Source organism: Notolabrus celidotus, chromosome 19 (genome assembly GCF_009762535.1).
Source record: "Notolabrus celidotus isolate fNotCel1 chromosome 19, fNotCel1.pri, whole genome shotgun sequence".
In the NCBI taxonomy this organism is placed as follows: Eukaryota; Metazoa; Chordata; class Actinopteri; order Labriformes; family Labridae; genus Notolabrus; species Notolabrus celidotus.
The window spans coordinates 20484875-20501777 of NC_048290.1; the positions used below are offsets into that span (position 1 = coordinate 20484875).

General features: G+C 39.1%; 1 protein-coding gene across 1 annotated transcript in view; it reads right to left on the minus strand.

Annotated features, from left to right (window-relative positions):
* Positions 1 to 16367, minus strand: part of vsig8a (V-set and immunoglobulin domain containing 8a) — a 31098-nt gene extending 14731 nt beyond the window's left edge. The window contains exons 1-5 of the mRNA XM_034709034.1: positions 16271 to 16367; positions 14551 to 14726; positions 11722 to 11926; positions 2173 to 2325; positions 430 to 552 (exon numbers count right to left, since the gene is read on the minus strand). Of these exons, the coding sequence (XP_034564925.1) occupies positions 430 to 552; positions 2173 to 2325; positions 11722 to 11926; positions 14551 to 14726; positions 16271 to 16349 (736 nt within the window). The 5' untranslated portion in view covers positions 16350 to 16367. The remainder of the gene's footprint in view (positions 1 to 429; positions 553 to 2172; positions 2326 to 11721; positions 11927 to 14550; positions 14727 to 16270) is intronic.
* Positions 16368 to 16903: the final 536 nt, after the last annotated feature.

Sequence of the window (16903 nt, forward strand, 5' to 3'; positions counted from 1 at the left end):
TGAGTCCACCTATTTTCTGTTCCTGTCATTTTTAGTCTCATTTACACTTTACAGAGCTAATAGGATCTGTTGACGTACGAGGCAGCAGTATCTTTTTACTATCACTTATGAGTGACTCAACCGCAGGAAGTCAGAGATGAAAAGCAGAGGGCCGAAAACAGTTTCTCTATTGTGATTAAAGTGATTTTCTGACTCCACTCCGACCTTCTCCTGACATCGTTAGACAACATAATAAGATAACACAGTGATGTTTCTGAGCGGCACAGTTCAATTCCTGAGAGTGGAAACTGGAGCACCGGAGGGGTAGTGGCACAACTACAAAGAGAGAAGCCCAAACAGGATGAGATGTGGGTCTTTAGTGATCACATGAGTGCGTCATGCGTGATATATGTGGACTGTAGGGTTTGTGTGGGGGTGTGCTTTCCTCACGTTTGCTCGCTTTTAGGTTGATCCTGCAGTGCTCCACTCCAACTGCATTGTTCGCCTCACAAAGGTAGATTCCTGCAAAGCTCTGTGAGTGGTTGCTGATTTTCAGTTCCCCTGTCACGCTGTCTGAGAGAACACACACACACACCCACAAACACAGATTAACTCATGTACTGAACATGTGCTGAACACACAAGGAGCTTAGTTGAGGAAACCTCAGAAAGGAGTGATAAGTGTTTCTATAAGAGTAGAAGAGTTAAAATGGCGCTAAGCAAACACTAAACCTTTTCACATAAAAACGTTTTATTGAAGAACATCAGCTTTTCCACAAGATCCCCTTAAAGACGACCATCCCTGTATTAACACTTACTGTTGTACATTTTGTTTCTTGCTTCTAATGAAAAAGGAAAAGCTAACATGCTCTGAATCTGTGAGAAGCAACATGCAGATAATGCAGAATCTGTCTGGCATTCCCTCTATAGACAGAAAAACAGTCAGTGTGGAGACCACTAGAAGCAGAACAGATCGGCATGATGCAATCTTGGCTCTTATTGGTATTCATCTGATGACAGTTTAGCTTTGCCTTATCTCTATAAAACAGATATTATTATGCAAGTGCAGCAAACAATCCGCTCTTACGCGTTGTCTCTAAATTTCACCTCCATACTCAGCTCCCAGGTCAGACTGTAAACTATGCAGGAGAACCAAAGGGGATTCTTGGCATGCAGGATAATCTATACATGGCGAAGGATGACAAAGGAGACTGTCTAACTGATCTGCCTTAATACAGTATGTTAAGCTAGCATGGATATCTCGAAGTAAGCTACTTCTGTTTTATGCTGTTTATCCTGAACTAATAACAGTATAGCTCTGCTAGCTAGATGGTGTTTGGTACGTTAGCTACAGCTGCTAGCAGGTGTGGTCTCCTGCTGTTTGCATGGCAGATTAATCAATAAAACTGTTCACCTACAGTGTTGTCATCTATCCTAAGAAAAAAATGCTTGTTTGGATGAGAAATTGAGTTTTGCATACAAAGAATTAAATGTAGCTCTAGCGAAAGTTCAGACAGAAAGACTATAAAAGCAATCACAGCAGTTGTTTAACTAACTAACTGCTTCTAGCTGCATGCTCCAGAGCTGTCATTGGTTAATCAGTGGCGGCTGTCATCCAATGGCTCAGTGGCACACCCTTATCTTCAGCCTATCAACTTTCTGCTGTCTTTTTAAATGTGTCTCTCTCTCCTGATAGTTCCTTCTTGCATTGATGGTGTGCACCCCTCCACCTCCCCATCTCCCCATCTCCACCTGGTCTCCGCAAACTCTTCAATTCCTAGAATTGACCACCACCACCAGTGTCTGGACTCAAGGGGGATTTCTTCTGCTGCCAAATTCATACATTCTACGCTCACAAAATGATCCCCATAGAGTCCTTACGCCAAAGATTTCTGTCAAGTTTCATTATTCATTAAGTTGTAATAAATAACATTTAATCTTCAAACTGTGTCTCTCCTGATTTAAGTACCCTGATACCAGTAGTCCCCAGCCCCCAGCCCAACACACACACACACACACACACACACACACACACACACACACACACACACACGCACACACACACACACACACACACACACACACACACACACACACACACACACACACACACACACACACACGCTCACACTACATTTCTTCATCCCTCTTTGACATGCAGTAGCATCACGGCGTCAGCAGAGGTCACACTTACTCTGTGTGGCTGCAGCAGGGATAGGTCCCCCAATCTCTCTCCTCCATGAGTATTTTAAGGGAGTGGAGCCTGTTGCAGACTTGCAGCGCAGAGACACAGGCTCCCCAACCAGCTCCCCTCCCTCCACCCAGCATTTAGGCACAGACGGCTTGGCTGGAATCAAACAACAAATGGATAATTTCATGCTGCCATTTCCATTCCACTTCTCTGAAAAACACTACAGCTTTACAGCTTTAGGATTAAATTGCAGTGCAGTATTTTTTACCTTGACTTCCGTTTGACAGATTGACACCATATAGGCCCAAATATGGCTCATTTTTTTTCATTTAGATAAAGCACAAGTTATGTAAAATGAATGTAATATGTAATATGAATATCTGGACATCAAATTCTATGTTAGCATGATGATAAGACAACATGGAAATGTGTGCAATCATGAAGATGGCAAAGGTTACAGACATTTGTTGTGATTGAGGTTAGATCGATTATGTCACATGAAACTAAAGTGTTCACTAAACCTTACAACTTCACACGTTAGTATTTTCTTTTCATTTTGAATCAAAAAGGGATGCTGTTCACCCATTCTCTGGAGAATATTAAATGACTCTACAGCATGGAAATTGCTTTATACTTTCAAATTATATGCAAGACCTTGCAATTTAACAGTTTGCTGATTTTCATCTGATGAAGTGTGAGAAAGAAGCACTTGAAAACACTCGATATAAACACTACATTGTCAGCTAAAGTTGACAATAAAAAATCAGCCTTTGGTCAAAAACTGTCATTCAACATAACTCTGAGATGTCAGACATGAAGGCCTTAAACACTAACACTTTTGAATCTGAATATAAGTCTATGTTTCTCAAACTTGGGGGACACAAAGTTATGACTAGGGAGCGTGGCCATACTTATTAAAAACAATGCTCAAAGTTCCTCACTGCTGGTAAAGCATGGCCAATTTTACAAAAAGACTGCCAAGTCATTTCAAGGCTGTCAATGAATCTACACCTACTGCTAAAGCAAACAAAAAAATGTAACAAGTCATACCTAGCTCTGGCTTGACCACCACCAACAGTGGGCTGCCCACACATTAAAAATTAGAAGTTGTGTGTTGCAGTCATTTTCAATTGCTCCCTTCGTAGAAGTGGCTTGTTGCTTCTTAGTTTGATGTCACACACTGAAGTTGCAATTCAGTATTTGCAAATAATTTAAAAGATGCAGGAACTTGCGTCCAAAGATTTCTGTGTAGATGTGTATGCCCATGGGAGACTTGAAAATATTTTCATTTACCAAACAGGGCCCCCTGAAGAATAAACTCAGGAACCACTGCTATAATTATGTGGAATATCCTAAGTCAAATTAGTTGTAGATGTAAAAGTTTGAGGATGTTATTTCTTTTAGCAGTCCAGATAATGTTGAAAGCAAATAACTATTTTATGTGCAGTGGGCATTTTACATTGTAATGCACATTTCATATGTAATTGAAACCAAAGTGAACAAAATTAACTGAGAAGTGGATATGACTGTTGCATAGTGGAAACGTTATCAATATATTTACATTATTTATAATGTATTTAATTTCACTGCTAAAGAAACACTATTCTTTGAAAAGATAACAAACACCTTATTTGACGTCATGACAGACAGATTGATTGTGAAAAGGTGCACCACAATAACACAGGGTCAAAATAGATGTAGAAATAGATTATTCAGATAAGATTTAATGGAAAGGGTAAAATAAGGTAAATTATGATTGTATTAAAAAAAGAAACCCACTTATTTAGGGCAGGCGTTCCCACTCTTTTCAGCCCTTGACCCCCAAAATATAGGTGCCAAGAACTTGCGACCCCCACTTTCCCTCAAAATCATGTAATGTGGCTTCATTTAGCTGGTCTGCAGAAAATTAGCCTACCTATATGAGCATGTGACTGTGTTTTCTGTGCTGTTTTGGTTTAACCTATGCTACTGATGCTTCTGATAATTAACTGTTCACTAACTCTGAACTTTCTGACCCACACTTTGGGAACCCCTGCTTTAGGCCATCGTTTTGATCATTTAGTCACTCAAATGGTTAGGCTTAGTCCATTTATGGTTAGCTTTCAAATAATGTAAAGCTAAGGCCTATCAATTCAGAATCCTGTTTTGCAGTATGACACCTTTTAATTTACTAAATGCATGATGGGATTATGTTTAACTTGATGAAACTTCATGACACCTCTGCTCCCTTGGCCTGTGACTCTGATTGCTGAGTTTCCCTAAAGAAAATGTAAGTCACATCAGATAAAATCATCAATTATTCCTTTAGACTACATCCTCACAGGCTTTTTTATTCAATCAACTTAATTTGGCTTCCAAGTATCTCCAAAAGGAAGTTATTTTTAAACTTGGACAACTATTTGCTTGGTCATAAGACGTCACAGAGTTACGTTTTTATTCAGTCATAAAATCATAATAAATAAATCTGCCAATGAGGTGGCCTCCTCCAGCACCCTGGTGTCTGCTCATGCTTTTCAGTTAAGATGAGCTGGACAAGAATCAAGCAAATTACTTTAACCTTGTGGCAAACTTTAAGACTGAATACACTGACAAATGGCTTAAAGTGAGGTGTCATTTCAAATTACTGCAGGCTTTCTTCAGCGTCTAATCAACTGCTCAATCTGTATCAGTTCCACATAGCTCTTTTAAAGCTTTCTTTCTTGGATGTATTTTCTTAATCCCTGTGGTCAAAACCGAGACCACATCTATCTCTACCAGGATACCTTTGTCAGTTTGTTTCATCAGCAGATAGAGCAGTCTCTGTAAGGTCCAAAGCTAGCAAATGAACATTGAGTTATGAATGTTTAAATCTGCCGGATTGGGCAAAGAATGTTAGGAATGTTTAGAAGATGGGAAGGAATCTTTTTCTGTTTTAATGTTAGACGTTTGTTTTTCTTTTCTTTTCAGATTGGTGGGTGGAGCATTTGAAAGAGTTGCGCGGTTTGACTCAAACAAAGAGAGCAAATCTTTATTGAATAAAAGCTTTTTTCCTCTACAGAATGAAACCTGACCAGTAAAAGCCTGTGACAGCTGCATAGAGGGAAAGCTACAGCTAGCTCTCTGTTTTTAAACTGTGCACTAAAATGAAAAAAGGCATTTATCCTAGGTTTAATGAAAAAAACTAAAGTGAATAGCATGCTTACACTGACATCAATCAAATGCATCTGTGTTTGAAGGCCAGCATGTGATTCTGGATGTGACAAAGATGCTCAGTGTCAATCCATCTGCAGTCCTAACTTAAAAATAGACTGTATTTATTCTGCACTTTCTCAAGGCCTCCGATCACTAAAGGCACTTTTACATTACGTGCCACATTCATCCATTCACGCCACATTCAAACAGTGATGGCAGAGGTTGCTATGGAAAGTGCTCACCACTCTTAACTAATCCCATTCACACACTGCTGACACAGCAGACCGGGGTCTTGCCCAAGGACACTTCATCTTATGGACAGCTGGACATGGGATCGAACCAAGCGGCAACCTCCGGTCTCAAAATATGAAGGCTGGCTGCAGAAACACCGGAAATCACATTAACACCCAATTACAAAAAGACGATCTTTACAGCAGAAATAAACATGTTTACAGCCTGGTTCAAAGAAACAGTACACACTGTATGGGGGGTGAATTTTTTTCTAACGCGACACTTCAGAAGATATTAAGATTACCAGTTTTGCCCATGTAAGGACATGACTGAATTGATTGACAGGCGGGGACACTTAGCTGTTGGCTAGGAGGCTCAAACCCTGCCTCTTTACCTCACACTAAGTTAGGTTGCGTTTAGCATTACCAATATGGCTCCCGCCGACAATTTTCTTCAAAACAGCGCTCAGGAAGAGATGGGTGACTTTACGGATACTGCATCCATTATTCATACAGTCTATGGATCGAACCCCCAACCTTCCGATTTAGAGACAACTGACTCTACAGAGCCACAGCCGCCTGTAACTCAGGAGCAGGGAGGTCTTAGAGGCATGTCTGTTCATTTCTTTCTTAATAAGCTATGTCGTTGTGATTTTTGATTGTTCATATATTTCAAAAGTTTGCTTCAGTCTCATTGGGACAGAGAGACATAAGCCTCTTTCAAACGAGCAATGCACTTTTTAAAATCTCCTGACTGCCCAGGAGGGGTGCACGTGTGAATCTATTCACCACGACCTTCTGCAGACTTTTCCTGTCAGCCCTTTAGTAAAGTGTGGGTGTAAAGTTGGACTGAGCTGATGTATGAACACAGCATTAATAGTTTGGAAATTACTAAGAGTGAGTGGGCGAGAGATGATGTTGTTCACATTGAGCGGAGTTTCTCTGCTATATACTCTTTACTGCTCGCCCCGCTTGACTGTACATTGTTTTCTGCTGTGAGGTTTGTATTACAGACACGTACTTTTACATGTTGTCAGTTGCAACTGTCACAATTACATAAGACTCCTCCTCATAAATGCCCACCCCACCTCTACCACTACCACTTAAAACTAACAGATTATTTTGAGCTTTAAAAGAACTTCCAACTTTGACACTCTACATCTGCGAGGAACATGCCTGAGAGGTGACTGATGAAAAGTTTAGGTCCTGATTGTCCTGACATTATCCAAGAAGGTCCTGAGTGCATGTATGAAAGGAGCTTCAGGGAACCGGTTATATTATGGTGTGTTCACAAATGGAAAGTACTCATGTGTTATACAAGTTTGGACACACCTTCTCATTCAATGGTTTTTATTTATTTAAGTTATTTTCAACATTGTAGATTAATGCTGAAGACATCAAACTGTGAAAGAACACATAGGGAATTATTTAATTAACAAAACAGTATTAAACAAACAAAAATATGTTTTATATTTTAGGTTCTTTAAAGTAGCCCTCTTTGATTGAGGTGGTGCCAACCTACAAATATCTAGGTGTACACCTGGACAACAAGTTGGTCCCTTAACACAGATGCACTCTACAGGAAGGGGCAGAGCTGCCTCTTTTTCTTAAGGAGGCTCAGATCCTTACACATCTACAGTAAGATGCTGCAGGTCTTTTATCAGTCTGTGGTGGCAAGTGTGTTATTCTATGTCAGTCTGCTGGGGAAGCAGTATAAAACCCAAGGATGTGAGGCGACTGGACAAACTAGTGAAAAGAGCTGGCCATAACTTTCTAGCCAATGGGAGATGAGCTGACAGACACCTGAATTACTTATTTTATGTGATTTTTTATAATTGTATCTGCCAGATACCTGAATTTCCCTTCAGGGATTAACAAAGTACATTCTATTCTATTCTACTCTATTTGGCCCTGATGGCATCTTTGCCTTCTTTGGTATTCTCTCAGTCTACTTCATGAAGTGGTCTCCTGGAATGGTTTCTAATTAACATGAGCCTTGTCAAGAGTTCATTTGTAGAATGACTTGCCATCTTAATGTGTTTGAAACTATCAGTTGTGTTCTTCAGAGGTAGGGCTAGTACACAATGGATAGTCCTATTTGACTATACTGTTGTAATCCATATTATGGCAAAACCAGATTATGTCATAGTTTTGATGTCTTCAGTATTAACCTACAATGTTGAAAATAAGTCTAATAAATAAAAACCATTGAATGAGAAGGTGTGTCCAAACTTTTGCCTGCTAGTGTATATAGCCAATTTTGAGGAAGAAATATGATACAATGAATTGAAAAAAACAACAACAAACTCAACTGATTTATCTCTCACCAGCTGAAAACACAACATCCTCTGTGTTGCCTAGCAACACAGCATTTTGTTGTTAGTGTGCCCTATACAGTGCTGTGAGTGCAGGCTGTTATGCTTTAATGCATGTGCCTGTGGGTTGCAGCTGTTGTTGTGTGAGTATTGTCTGTTTACTTCCTCTGTGATGCTTCTCTCTGCTTTAGGCTCTCAACTAAATGACGGCTCTTTATTTTATTTTGTTAATACCTGTTGAACCCACCATGGCATTTATGCTTCTTCTGTTATATACTGGCTGCTCCTCCATAGAGTAGGAACATGTTGGTTTGCACACTACTGGTCAAAAGTTTGGACACACCTTCTCATGCAATGGTTTGTATGTATTTGAATTATTTTTGACATTGAAGATCAATACTGAAGACATCAAAACTATGAAATAATGTGGGTTTTTTTTCCATAATATGGATTACAACAGTAGTCAAATTGAGCTATCCATTGTGTGCTAACCCTACCTCTGAACAACACAACTGATGGTCTCAAACACATTAAGATGGCAAGTCATTCTACAAATGAACTCTTGACAAGGCTCATGTTAATTAGAAACCATTTCAGGAGACCACTTCATGAAGCAGACTGAGAGAATACCAAGAGTGTGCAAAGCTGTCGTGAACGAAAAAGGGGGCTACTTTACAGAATCTAAAATATAAAACATATTCTGATTTGTTTAACACTTTTTTGTTAATTAAATAATTTAATGTATGTTCTTTCATAGTTTTGATGCCTTCAGTATTACTCTACAGTGTTTAAAATAATTAAAATAAACTAATTGAATGAGAAGGTGTTTCCAAACTTTTGACTGGTAGTGTAAGTAAGGGCTATGCTGTGTGGTTTACACTTCAAAAAGCCTTGATTAGCTTTATTTAGGCTATTTATTTTAGCTCACATATGCTCTCCTTTGTACCGAATAATTAAGGTGCTGATAAATTCCTATTTAAAAAATAAAAAAATAAATGTAGCTCTAGCGAAAGTTCAGACAGGAAGACTGCAAAAGCAATCACAGCAGTTGTTTAACTTTCCTCTCCCACGTTCAATAGCTCACCCACTTCCAGCTGCATGCTCCGGAGCTGTCATTGGTTAATCAGCGGCGGCTGTCATCCAATAGCTCAGTGGCACATCCTTATTGTCAGCCTATCAACTTTCTGCTGCCTTTTTAAATGTGTCTCTCTCTCCAGATAGTTCCTAATTTGCATTGATGGTGCCCACCCCTCCACCTCCCCATCTCCACCTGGGGTGCTTCTCAAAGCTCTAAACTGCAGTCTCCTCGCTCGAACCGGAAGTACTTACTGACGCGCCATTTTAACTTGCTCCGGAGGAGAGGACGTCTCATTTCTCTAAATAAAAATCTCCTCGTTCCTCTCTCCCCTGGTTTCATTTCCTCACATCTCTGGTGGGCAGGACTAAGACGCGAGGCAGAGACGCGAGGAAGAGACGTGAGGATGGTTGTTTAGATTCTTTGAGAAGCACCCCTGGTCTCCACAAGTCTTCAATTCCTAGGATTCATGAACCACCACCACCAGAGTCTGGACTCTAGGGGGGATTTCTTCTGCTGCCAAATTCACACATCCTATGCTCACAAAATTATCCCCATAGAGTCCTTACGCCAAATATTTCTGTTAAGTTTCATTATTCATTAAGTTGTAATAAATAACATTTAATCTTCAAACACTGTCTCTCCTGATTGAAGTAGCATTAATAGGTACTTTTACCTGTGCTTTTGAATTATGACATACAAATGGTAGAATGAAAAATAGCTGCAAAAGTAAGCTCATCCAAGCACCCCTGTAATTTGATGGGAAGTGCTCCTGCCTTACACTCTGATGGTTGTGGGTTCAAATCCCAGTGAGGGTTTTCAATGTGAGATGAAAATGAAACAGGTTCCTCACAATGTGGTTGAGCTGTATGTTTAAACAACTACACCAAAGTGGTTGAATGAAAAGACCTAAAAAGGCAATCACTGCTAGGCAGCTCTGTGGTGTTGTGGATATGATGGCCACTTTTCCATGCAAGCATCCTGTGCTCAAATCCCTGACATGTACTGCCCATGGGATATGGAATTAGGACACTTTACTCTCACTGCTATAATAACTGTGCTTTTGAAGTACAATATACAAATGGTGAAATGAAAAGACCTACAAAGGTAAGCTCATCCAAGCAGCTTCAGCCCTGTAGTATGATGGAAAGGGCTCCTGCCTATCCCTCTGATGGTTGTGGGTTCAAATCCAGCAAGGGCTTCCAATGTGAGATGAAAATGAAACAGTTTCCTCACTATGTGGCTCAGTGGTTCTTTTGTACAACTAAAACAAGGTGTTCTCTTCAAGCTGATATACATTTTTTTTTAATTCAAACATCTGAGTCTATTGTTGTATGAGTAATCCAAAGTGTTCCAAAATAAAGGATGGAATCACTGACGTTATGTTTGCAGTCTCAGAAGATAAAGTATTCCTGATTTATTCTAAATTTAACTTGATGACGAACTTTGCCTGTGAACTGTGGTAGCATCTGACAATTTCGAAGGCTTAAACATCCCAAAATATTCAAAAACAAATGACATTTACAGCTGTGTTTTCCTCAAAATAAAACTATTGTTGCTGTTGTCAAGGGTGATGGATATAAATAATTAACCTGACACACCAGATAGACTGTTTTAAATATCCATGGCATAGGATATATTCACATCCGTCTTGGCATCCCCCCTCAGACAGTGTTGGGAAGGGCAGAGCCTTTAAAAAAAACAATACAAAAACAACAAAAAAAAACTCAGAGGGTGACTGGGTGAGCGCTCTGTCACGTCCATTACGAGCGAATCGGGGCAAAAAATGATGTATCAGGCTTGCACAGTCCCTGAGAAGTAAACTACGTCACCCAGGCTCGACAGGCATGTTGTCATGTCAAAAAACAATTCCTGCCGTCTTTGTTAAGAAAATTTGCTCATTAAAGGCCTTTACTTTTTAAAAAAAAAAGTTAGAATTACCACTATGGCTGTATCTACTCTAACCTCTTCACTGGCCGCCATTGTTTACAGGCTTACACTTGCTTCTTGCTTCTGGCACAACTAAAACGTGCCCTACTGCCTCTTTCTCCTAAAATAACGCTGATTGGTGCGATCATTCTTTGACCAGGAACAAACGTATCAGCTGTTGCAATAACCGACAGTGATGTCAACAGTCGTGAAATGTTGATATTGTGCTAAGAATTAGAAAACGATAATACTGTGTAACTTATTGGTTCATAGTAGGGGCTGATAGTAGTTACGTGTGTGTTGCCACCTGCTGTACGGACAGACAAAGAGGAAACAGCAGGACCAAAAGACGCAGTTTTAAGCTAATGTTGTCCATCCCCAAAAAGGTTTCCTCGCCAATTTGGATTTTTTTTTACCAAATTTATGAGGTCTCAAGGTCATGGAGACCTACGTGACAGTTGCTGCCTATTTTATAAAATAAAAGTTTTTATTTTACAGTCTATGCATTGAATGTGAACAGGTTTGCATTCACAAGCAGGTTATGTTTGTTTAAGCTTTAAAATGTGTACTTATATTTTTTTAAGTAATGTTTGTTTTTTATAGTAATCTGACAGCTGTTCCATCGTTCTGTAAAATAATGGTCGGAAGACTATTACATACTTTGTTTAATCTCAGTGAAACCAATCTAAATGACAGTGAAAATAATACATTAATCATGCACCTATTTTAGGGGCATTTACCTAATCCAATATGGTGATGTCACAATCTTCGACTGCCTTGAAATATATTGATAATTGCAGTAAGGCTATATTGTGATAAAATAGTTACTTACCCATTACCACCAGTGTCACCTTGCGCATGTCCACTCCAGGTGACTTCCTCACTTTACACTGGTAGGTGGCGCTGTGGGCAGACGACAGCAGAGATATTGAGAGCGAAGCATCACCCAGGGAGGGGTCACTAGCTTCAAAACGAAGCCCTTTTGTTAAACTGTTGTCACCGTGGATGTATTTAGTGCCACTGGTGTAGGATATGAGCTGAAAGAGAACAAAATAAGATTTAATTAAGATACAATATATTACTCGCAGTTAACCCTCCTATTATCCTTGGGGTCAATTGGACCCCGTGCAATGTTTAACATCTCTAAATGAATGACTAACATCATTTTGGATTCATATTTCATGACTTTTCCTCATTTAATGGGGACAACTGGGAAAACATAAAATTAAAATATTGATATTTTCCAATTTCCATTGAAAAAAAAAATGCATCTGTGTTCCTTGGGGTCAAGTTGACCCCAGGCTGTTTTAGCTGTATAAAACATAAGAAATTTCAACATTTTACACACATTTGTTTTAGTTGTTTTGGATGATATTGAGGTCACTATAACATACATTGTTATGACCTATAAGAAACATAAAGTACCTGAAACATAAACCTGGGAAACAATCCATTTCTGGAGGTTTAAATTGCTGGGGTCAAATAGACCCAAAGGATAAAAGATGTTAGTAAATTTGAGGGTAAAGCGTTTTGTTAATCTGAAGCAATCCAATGTGCATTTAACGTTTTTTTCAATGTCAAAATGTTAGTACAACGTTAAAGGAGTTCCATCAAGCTCTAATTTTTTTTTTTAGAATATACTGTTTTTCAGGCTCAGCAGCCACATTGCCACTGGCAGTAGGCCACTAGTTTTAGGAAACAAGCCTTTATGAACCAACTGTTCACTACCTGCAAGGCACCAAAAGGTATGCAGACAAAATAATGACTGGCTGATGAAGAAAAAGTGAAAATCTAGCAGCTACAAAACAAGTTTCTGTTCCCTGTTCATGGAGACAAAATAGACACAAAGAATGGTGTAAAGTGGTTTAATACTAATTCAGAGGGCAGGACGAAACCCCAAATAAGCACTAATGTTACTAGTGATTTCTGCTACCTCAATGTGTAAATAGGTAATTGTTTGCCAACACATTTTCAAAAACTTTTCAGAATTTTCAACAGATAAACATTTAGACTTAAAGTTAAAAGAGAGTTGCAAAGAAGCAGACTGTATGTGTTACCCTGCACTACAAAGCCTTTAACCTGTACACGAAGCAATACTCCTGGTATTGGTCATTTGTTTAAAGGATCTCATTCTGGACCTGATCAATCTCTGTATTTACTGTGATCAAATGTCTGCAGCCTGAAGCCAGGGATGAGGAAAACAAACAGCCTTTCAAGCTCCAGCACTAATTACCCATTTGATTGAAAGACAGCTTGGACAAAGGACTTCTTTGTGTGAAACTTAAAGGAGGAAGGAAGTTTTACCACACCAAGTGTTTTAATTATTCTGATTTTGATAAGCACACCACATGAGGATATGGTGGCAAGTGTACAGTTTGAATAGATATGATGTGTTAAAGGTTCTTTTCGGTTATCACCTGACATAGTGGGAGGGCTGTTTTGTGGTTTCTAACCTTTGTGTGGAAATGTATGTTCTGAATTCAAATGAAGCCAAATACAGTCCAGATGTTGAATAAGATACCCTCTCATTTGAAGGAGCAAAATAATTTGGGAAGAGCTTTATATCTGTTCCTTATTTTCCGAAATAATTGAGACCGGGTGGATTGCTTCACTACTTATTAATTATTTCCAATTCATTGCTTGAATAACAAACCAGTGAGTTCACAGCAGGTCATGTCAAAATATTAAATTCAAGCAAGATATCTGTGTTACATTTGTGATGAATCCAATTTTCAGTCTCAATAAGTTAGCCTATTGAATGAAGAGAGACTGTTATTACAAGAATCCTTCTGTTGTACAATTTGATAACAAATTGCATGTCCTCTAGCATTGCGTTTCCAGACCCATCAGCCAGCTCTTAGTCATGTTCACTGTCTAGTGGGTCTGGAGCCACTGCCATTCTAAATAATTTCCCGCTAATCTCAGATAAACGAGACCAATCATAGTTCCAACTACTAGTTACAACCAGGATGGCAGCTACCACGGAGGGAGGACTGTTGAATCCTCTATGGCATCTGTTTTAAACCTGCTTGAAGTATTTGCAAATACATGCCACTATCTGTTTACATTTCGTTCTGCCGTGCACTAGGTCACAGGCTTTAGTACTCTGATTGGTTGTAAGTCTGTCCAATTGCTTTTGGAAGTACTTCTGAATGCGGCCGTAGCTAATGCCCTGTGGAAAATGGATCGGGGACCCGTTCACCCTGGTGAATTGGTCTGATGACGCCAGACTATATATCCTCAGAAATTGTGGGAAAATTACTTCTTATAATGGACCAGGGTCATCTAGGTTTTTTTGATTTAATAAATGTTTTCAAAGTTGGAAAGAAACACACAGACACTAACATACAAACATGCACATGTTTACATCACATTATCTTATATTAATTTCCAGAGCTTTATCGTAATGCTAACCTCAGTGTTACCCGAATCACTGACCCAAAAATCATTTTTTTCCCAAGGGAGGAGCAGGCTTTTTCCTCAGTTTGATAATCCATCCTCAATTAACTGGTCTTACGTCTGAAATGTGTCCCAGACAGTAGGCAAAGTCAGACACACACACACATGCACAGCTATACAGAAGCTCTGCTACAATCCCCACATATAGAACCCTGAATATACATTATAAGTACCAAGTAGCCATTCTTATTCCCCATCTCACCATCTTATCTTTCTCCGTGGGGTCTGGACTGACCACAGACCATTCGATGTCAAGTTCTCCACTATCAAGAGGACTCGGTGTGTACCTGCAGCCCAATGTCACATCCTCTCCCTCGGCCTTCTGGATGGTCTGCGGGCTCGTTGATGTCACCTGCATCCCTTGTGTAGTCTTTAATTCTAAAGAAAGTTGGATAAATCTTGAATTTAATTACAGGCACAAAATAGCTGTTTCTTAATCCCCAATTATAAGCCTCCAGGATAAGTACAATGTACTCTCATTCAGAGAGGCCTTTTTGTCACTGAGCTTCAATTAACAGTTTTTCATGTACACATTTTAATGGATATATTAATATTGATTCAGGTTCTTTCTGAAAGGAAGCCCTGTGGAGAAATCAACAAACCAGAAACATAACAGTTGCGGCCAAACTACATACAGAAATATAAAGGCTTTCCATTTTTACTTTCAGATCTATTTAAGACTATTGTCATTCAGTAATAACAGAAGTAGTTCAGTACAGAAAATTAAATAAAGAGTAATACCCCTGTACTCAAGAATACAAGAAATCAAAAGCTTTGGTGTCCCGCTTTAAAGCTTACTTACAATCTAACATCCAATATCAATAAACATGATCCAGTTTAACCACAGAGAAAATTTCAACTCAAGTTATCTCCTTTTCTCCATTTTTGAAAAAGGCTATAAGAACACAAAATAAGAAAGCAGAAGTTAGACTGAAAATGTAGCTTAGTAAACATACTCAAATGAATGGTGCTCAGTAAGAGAGAGTTGAGTTACGTTTCAGAGGAAAAGTTTGGAGACCTCACAGCAGTTTACTCGACCTCTAGATACAATTTCTCTCAACTTTGTACAGAGTCTTCTCAGAATGTTTTTCATAAGCAGCATGTTGTCGTGAGCATCATCATTGATAATTAACTGTGAGATAAAAATTTTAAAATATTGTGTAAGTGGTGCTAATTGAACACAATCTACATTGTACAGTTTGGTGATATTTGATTAGTTGTTCATTAGTCAAGTCGTTTTCCTTGATTTGTGATTGGCTGTGGTAACAAAAGCAATTCTAAACCTCCAAGATATCCTTTATTTGTTTGCAGGCAACTGGGATTAAACCAGTTTTCTGTTCTGACAAACAAGCGGCAGCCTCTTTTTGTGTAGTGTTGAAAAATGAAGGCTATGCAGGAACGCAAAAAACTGCAGTTCTTGGAGTGTCAAAAAAAGCTAATTAAGCCCCATGAACACCCATGTTAAATGGCCATATTGGCATTGAAATTACTCTTCAACAGCTTTGTAAAGAAGCAGGTTACGGTCTGGCTGGTCTCTTTATATGTATTCACAACATGGTGAAGGACATTTGTAATAACTCATCCATTGTAATCATATTAAGGCTCAAGGTTATCCGTAGATTGGAATTATTAGGAGCATGACTGATTTGACCGACAAGTTGGTATTGTATCTGTTTATAAGGAAGCCAAATGCCTGCCCGCCATTGCATGTGCATAGGTTGACTGAGGATAAGGTTGAGTCATCATCTTCAATATGGTGCCTACTATTGTTGGGCTTCAAAACATTCCTTTGGAAACTAACGGGTGACAGATATTACATCCATATTTTTAAAAACAAGGACAATAATGAGAGAGGTTTTCATGGCCAACCATCAATCATGTGAGCTTCTACCTACATTATATATTATATTATATATACTTACCAAGGCTGTAATAAGAGAGGAAACAACAGCAGTTTCTGGAGTTTTGAGTTTTGACAATGAAATGTCTGGGCGGCAGCATAATGTTGTTCCAAAACCTGAATATATTGTTCATCATCAATGATGCCTTCTCATATGTGCAAGCAAACCCTGTCCTGGAAACTTGTGCATCCCCATACAATCACGGATGCTGGCTTTTGAACTGTTCACTGATAACAAGCTGGGTGGTCTCTGTCCTCCCTGGGGTGGAGGATGCCGCGACCATAAATTTGAAAGTATGTCAAATCTTTATTTGTCAGTCTGCAGGACAGTTTTACATTTTCAGTCCATCTTAAATGGATTCGCTGGCGTTTCTGAATCATCTCTGGTTTGGTTAGTGTTCCATCTTTTCAAAGTCGAGGTTTTTGGAAGTGATTTTGAGCCTGTGCTGTTTTCATGCATTTATTATTACGTACTGATTTAAAAACAGACATGGCAGATTTGCAGGTGTCATGTACTGTACATGATAAAGTCACAAAAGTCTTTGCAATTTTATGATGAGAAACATTATTCTGAAATTGTTGAACTGTTTGCTCACGCAGTCTCTCAATGCCCTACATATATGCAGTCATGTAAGTGACCTGTTGCAAATTAACC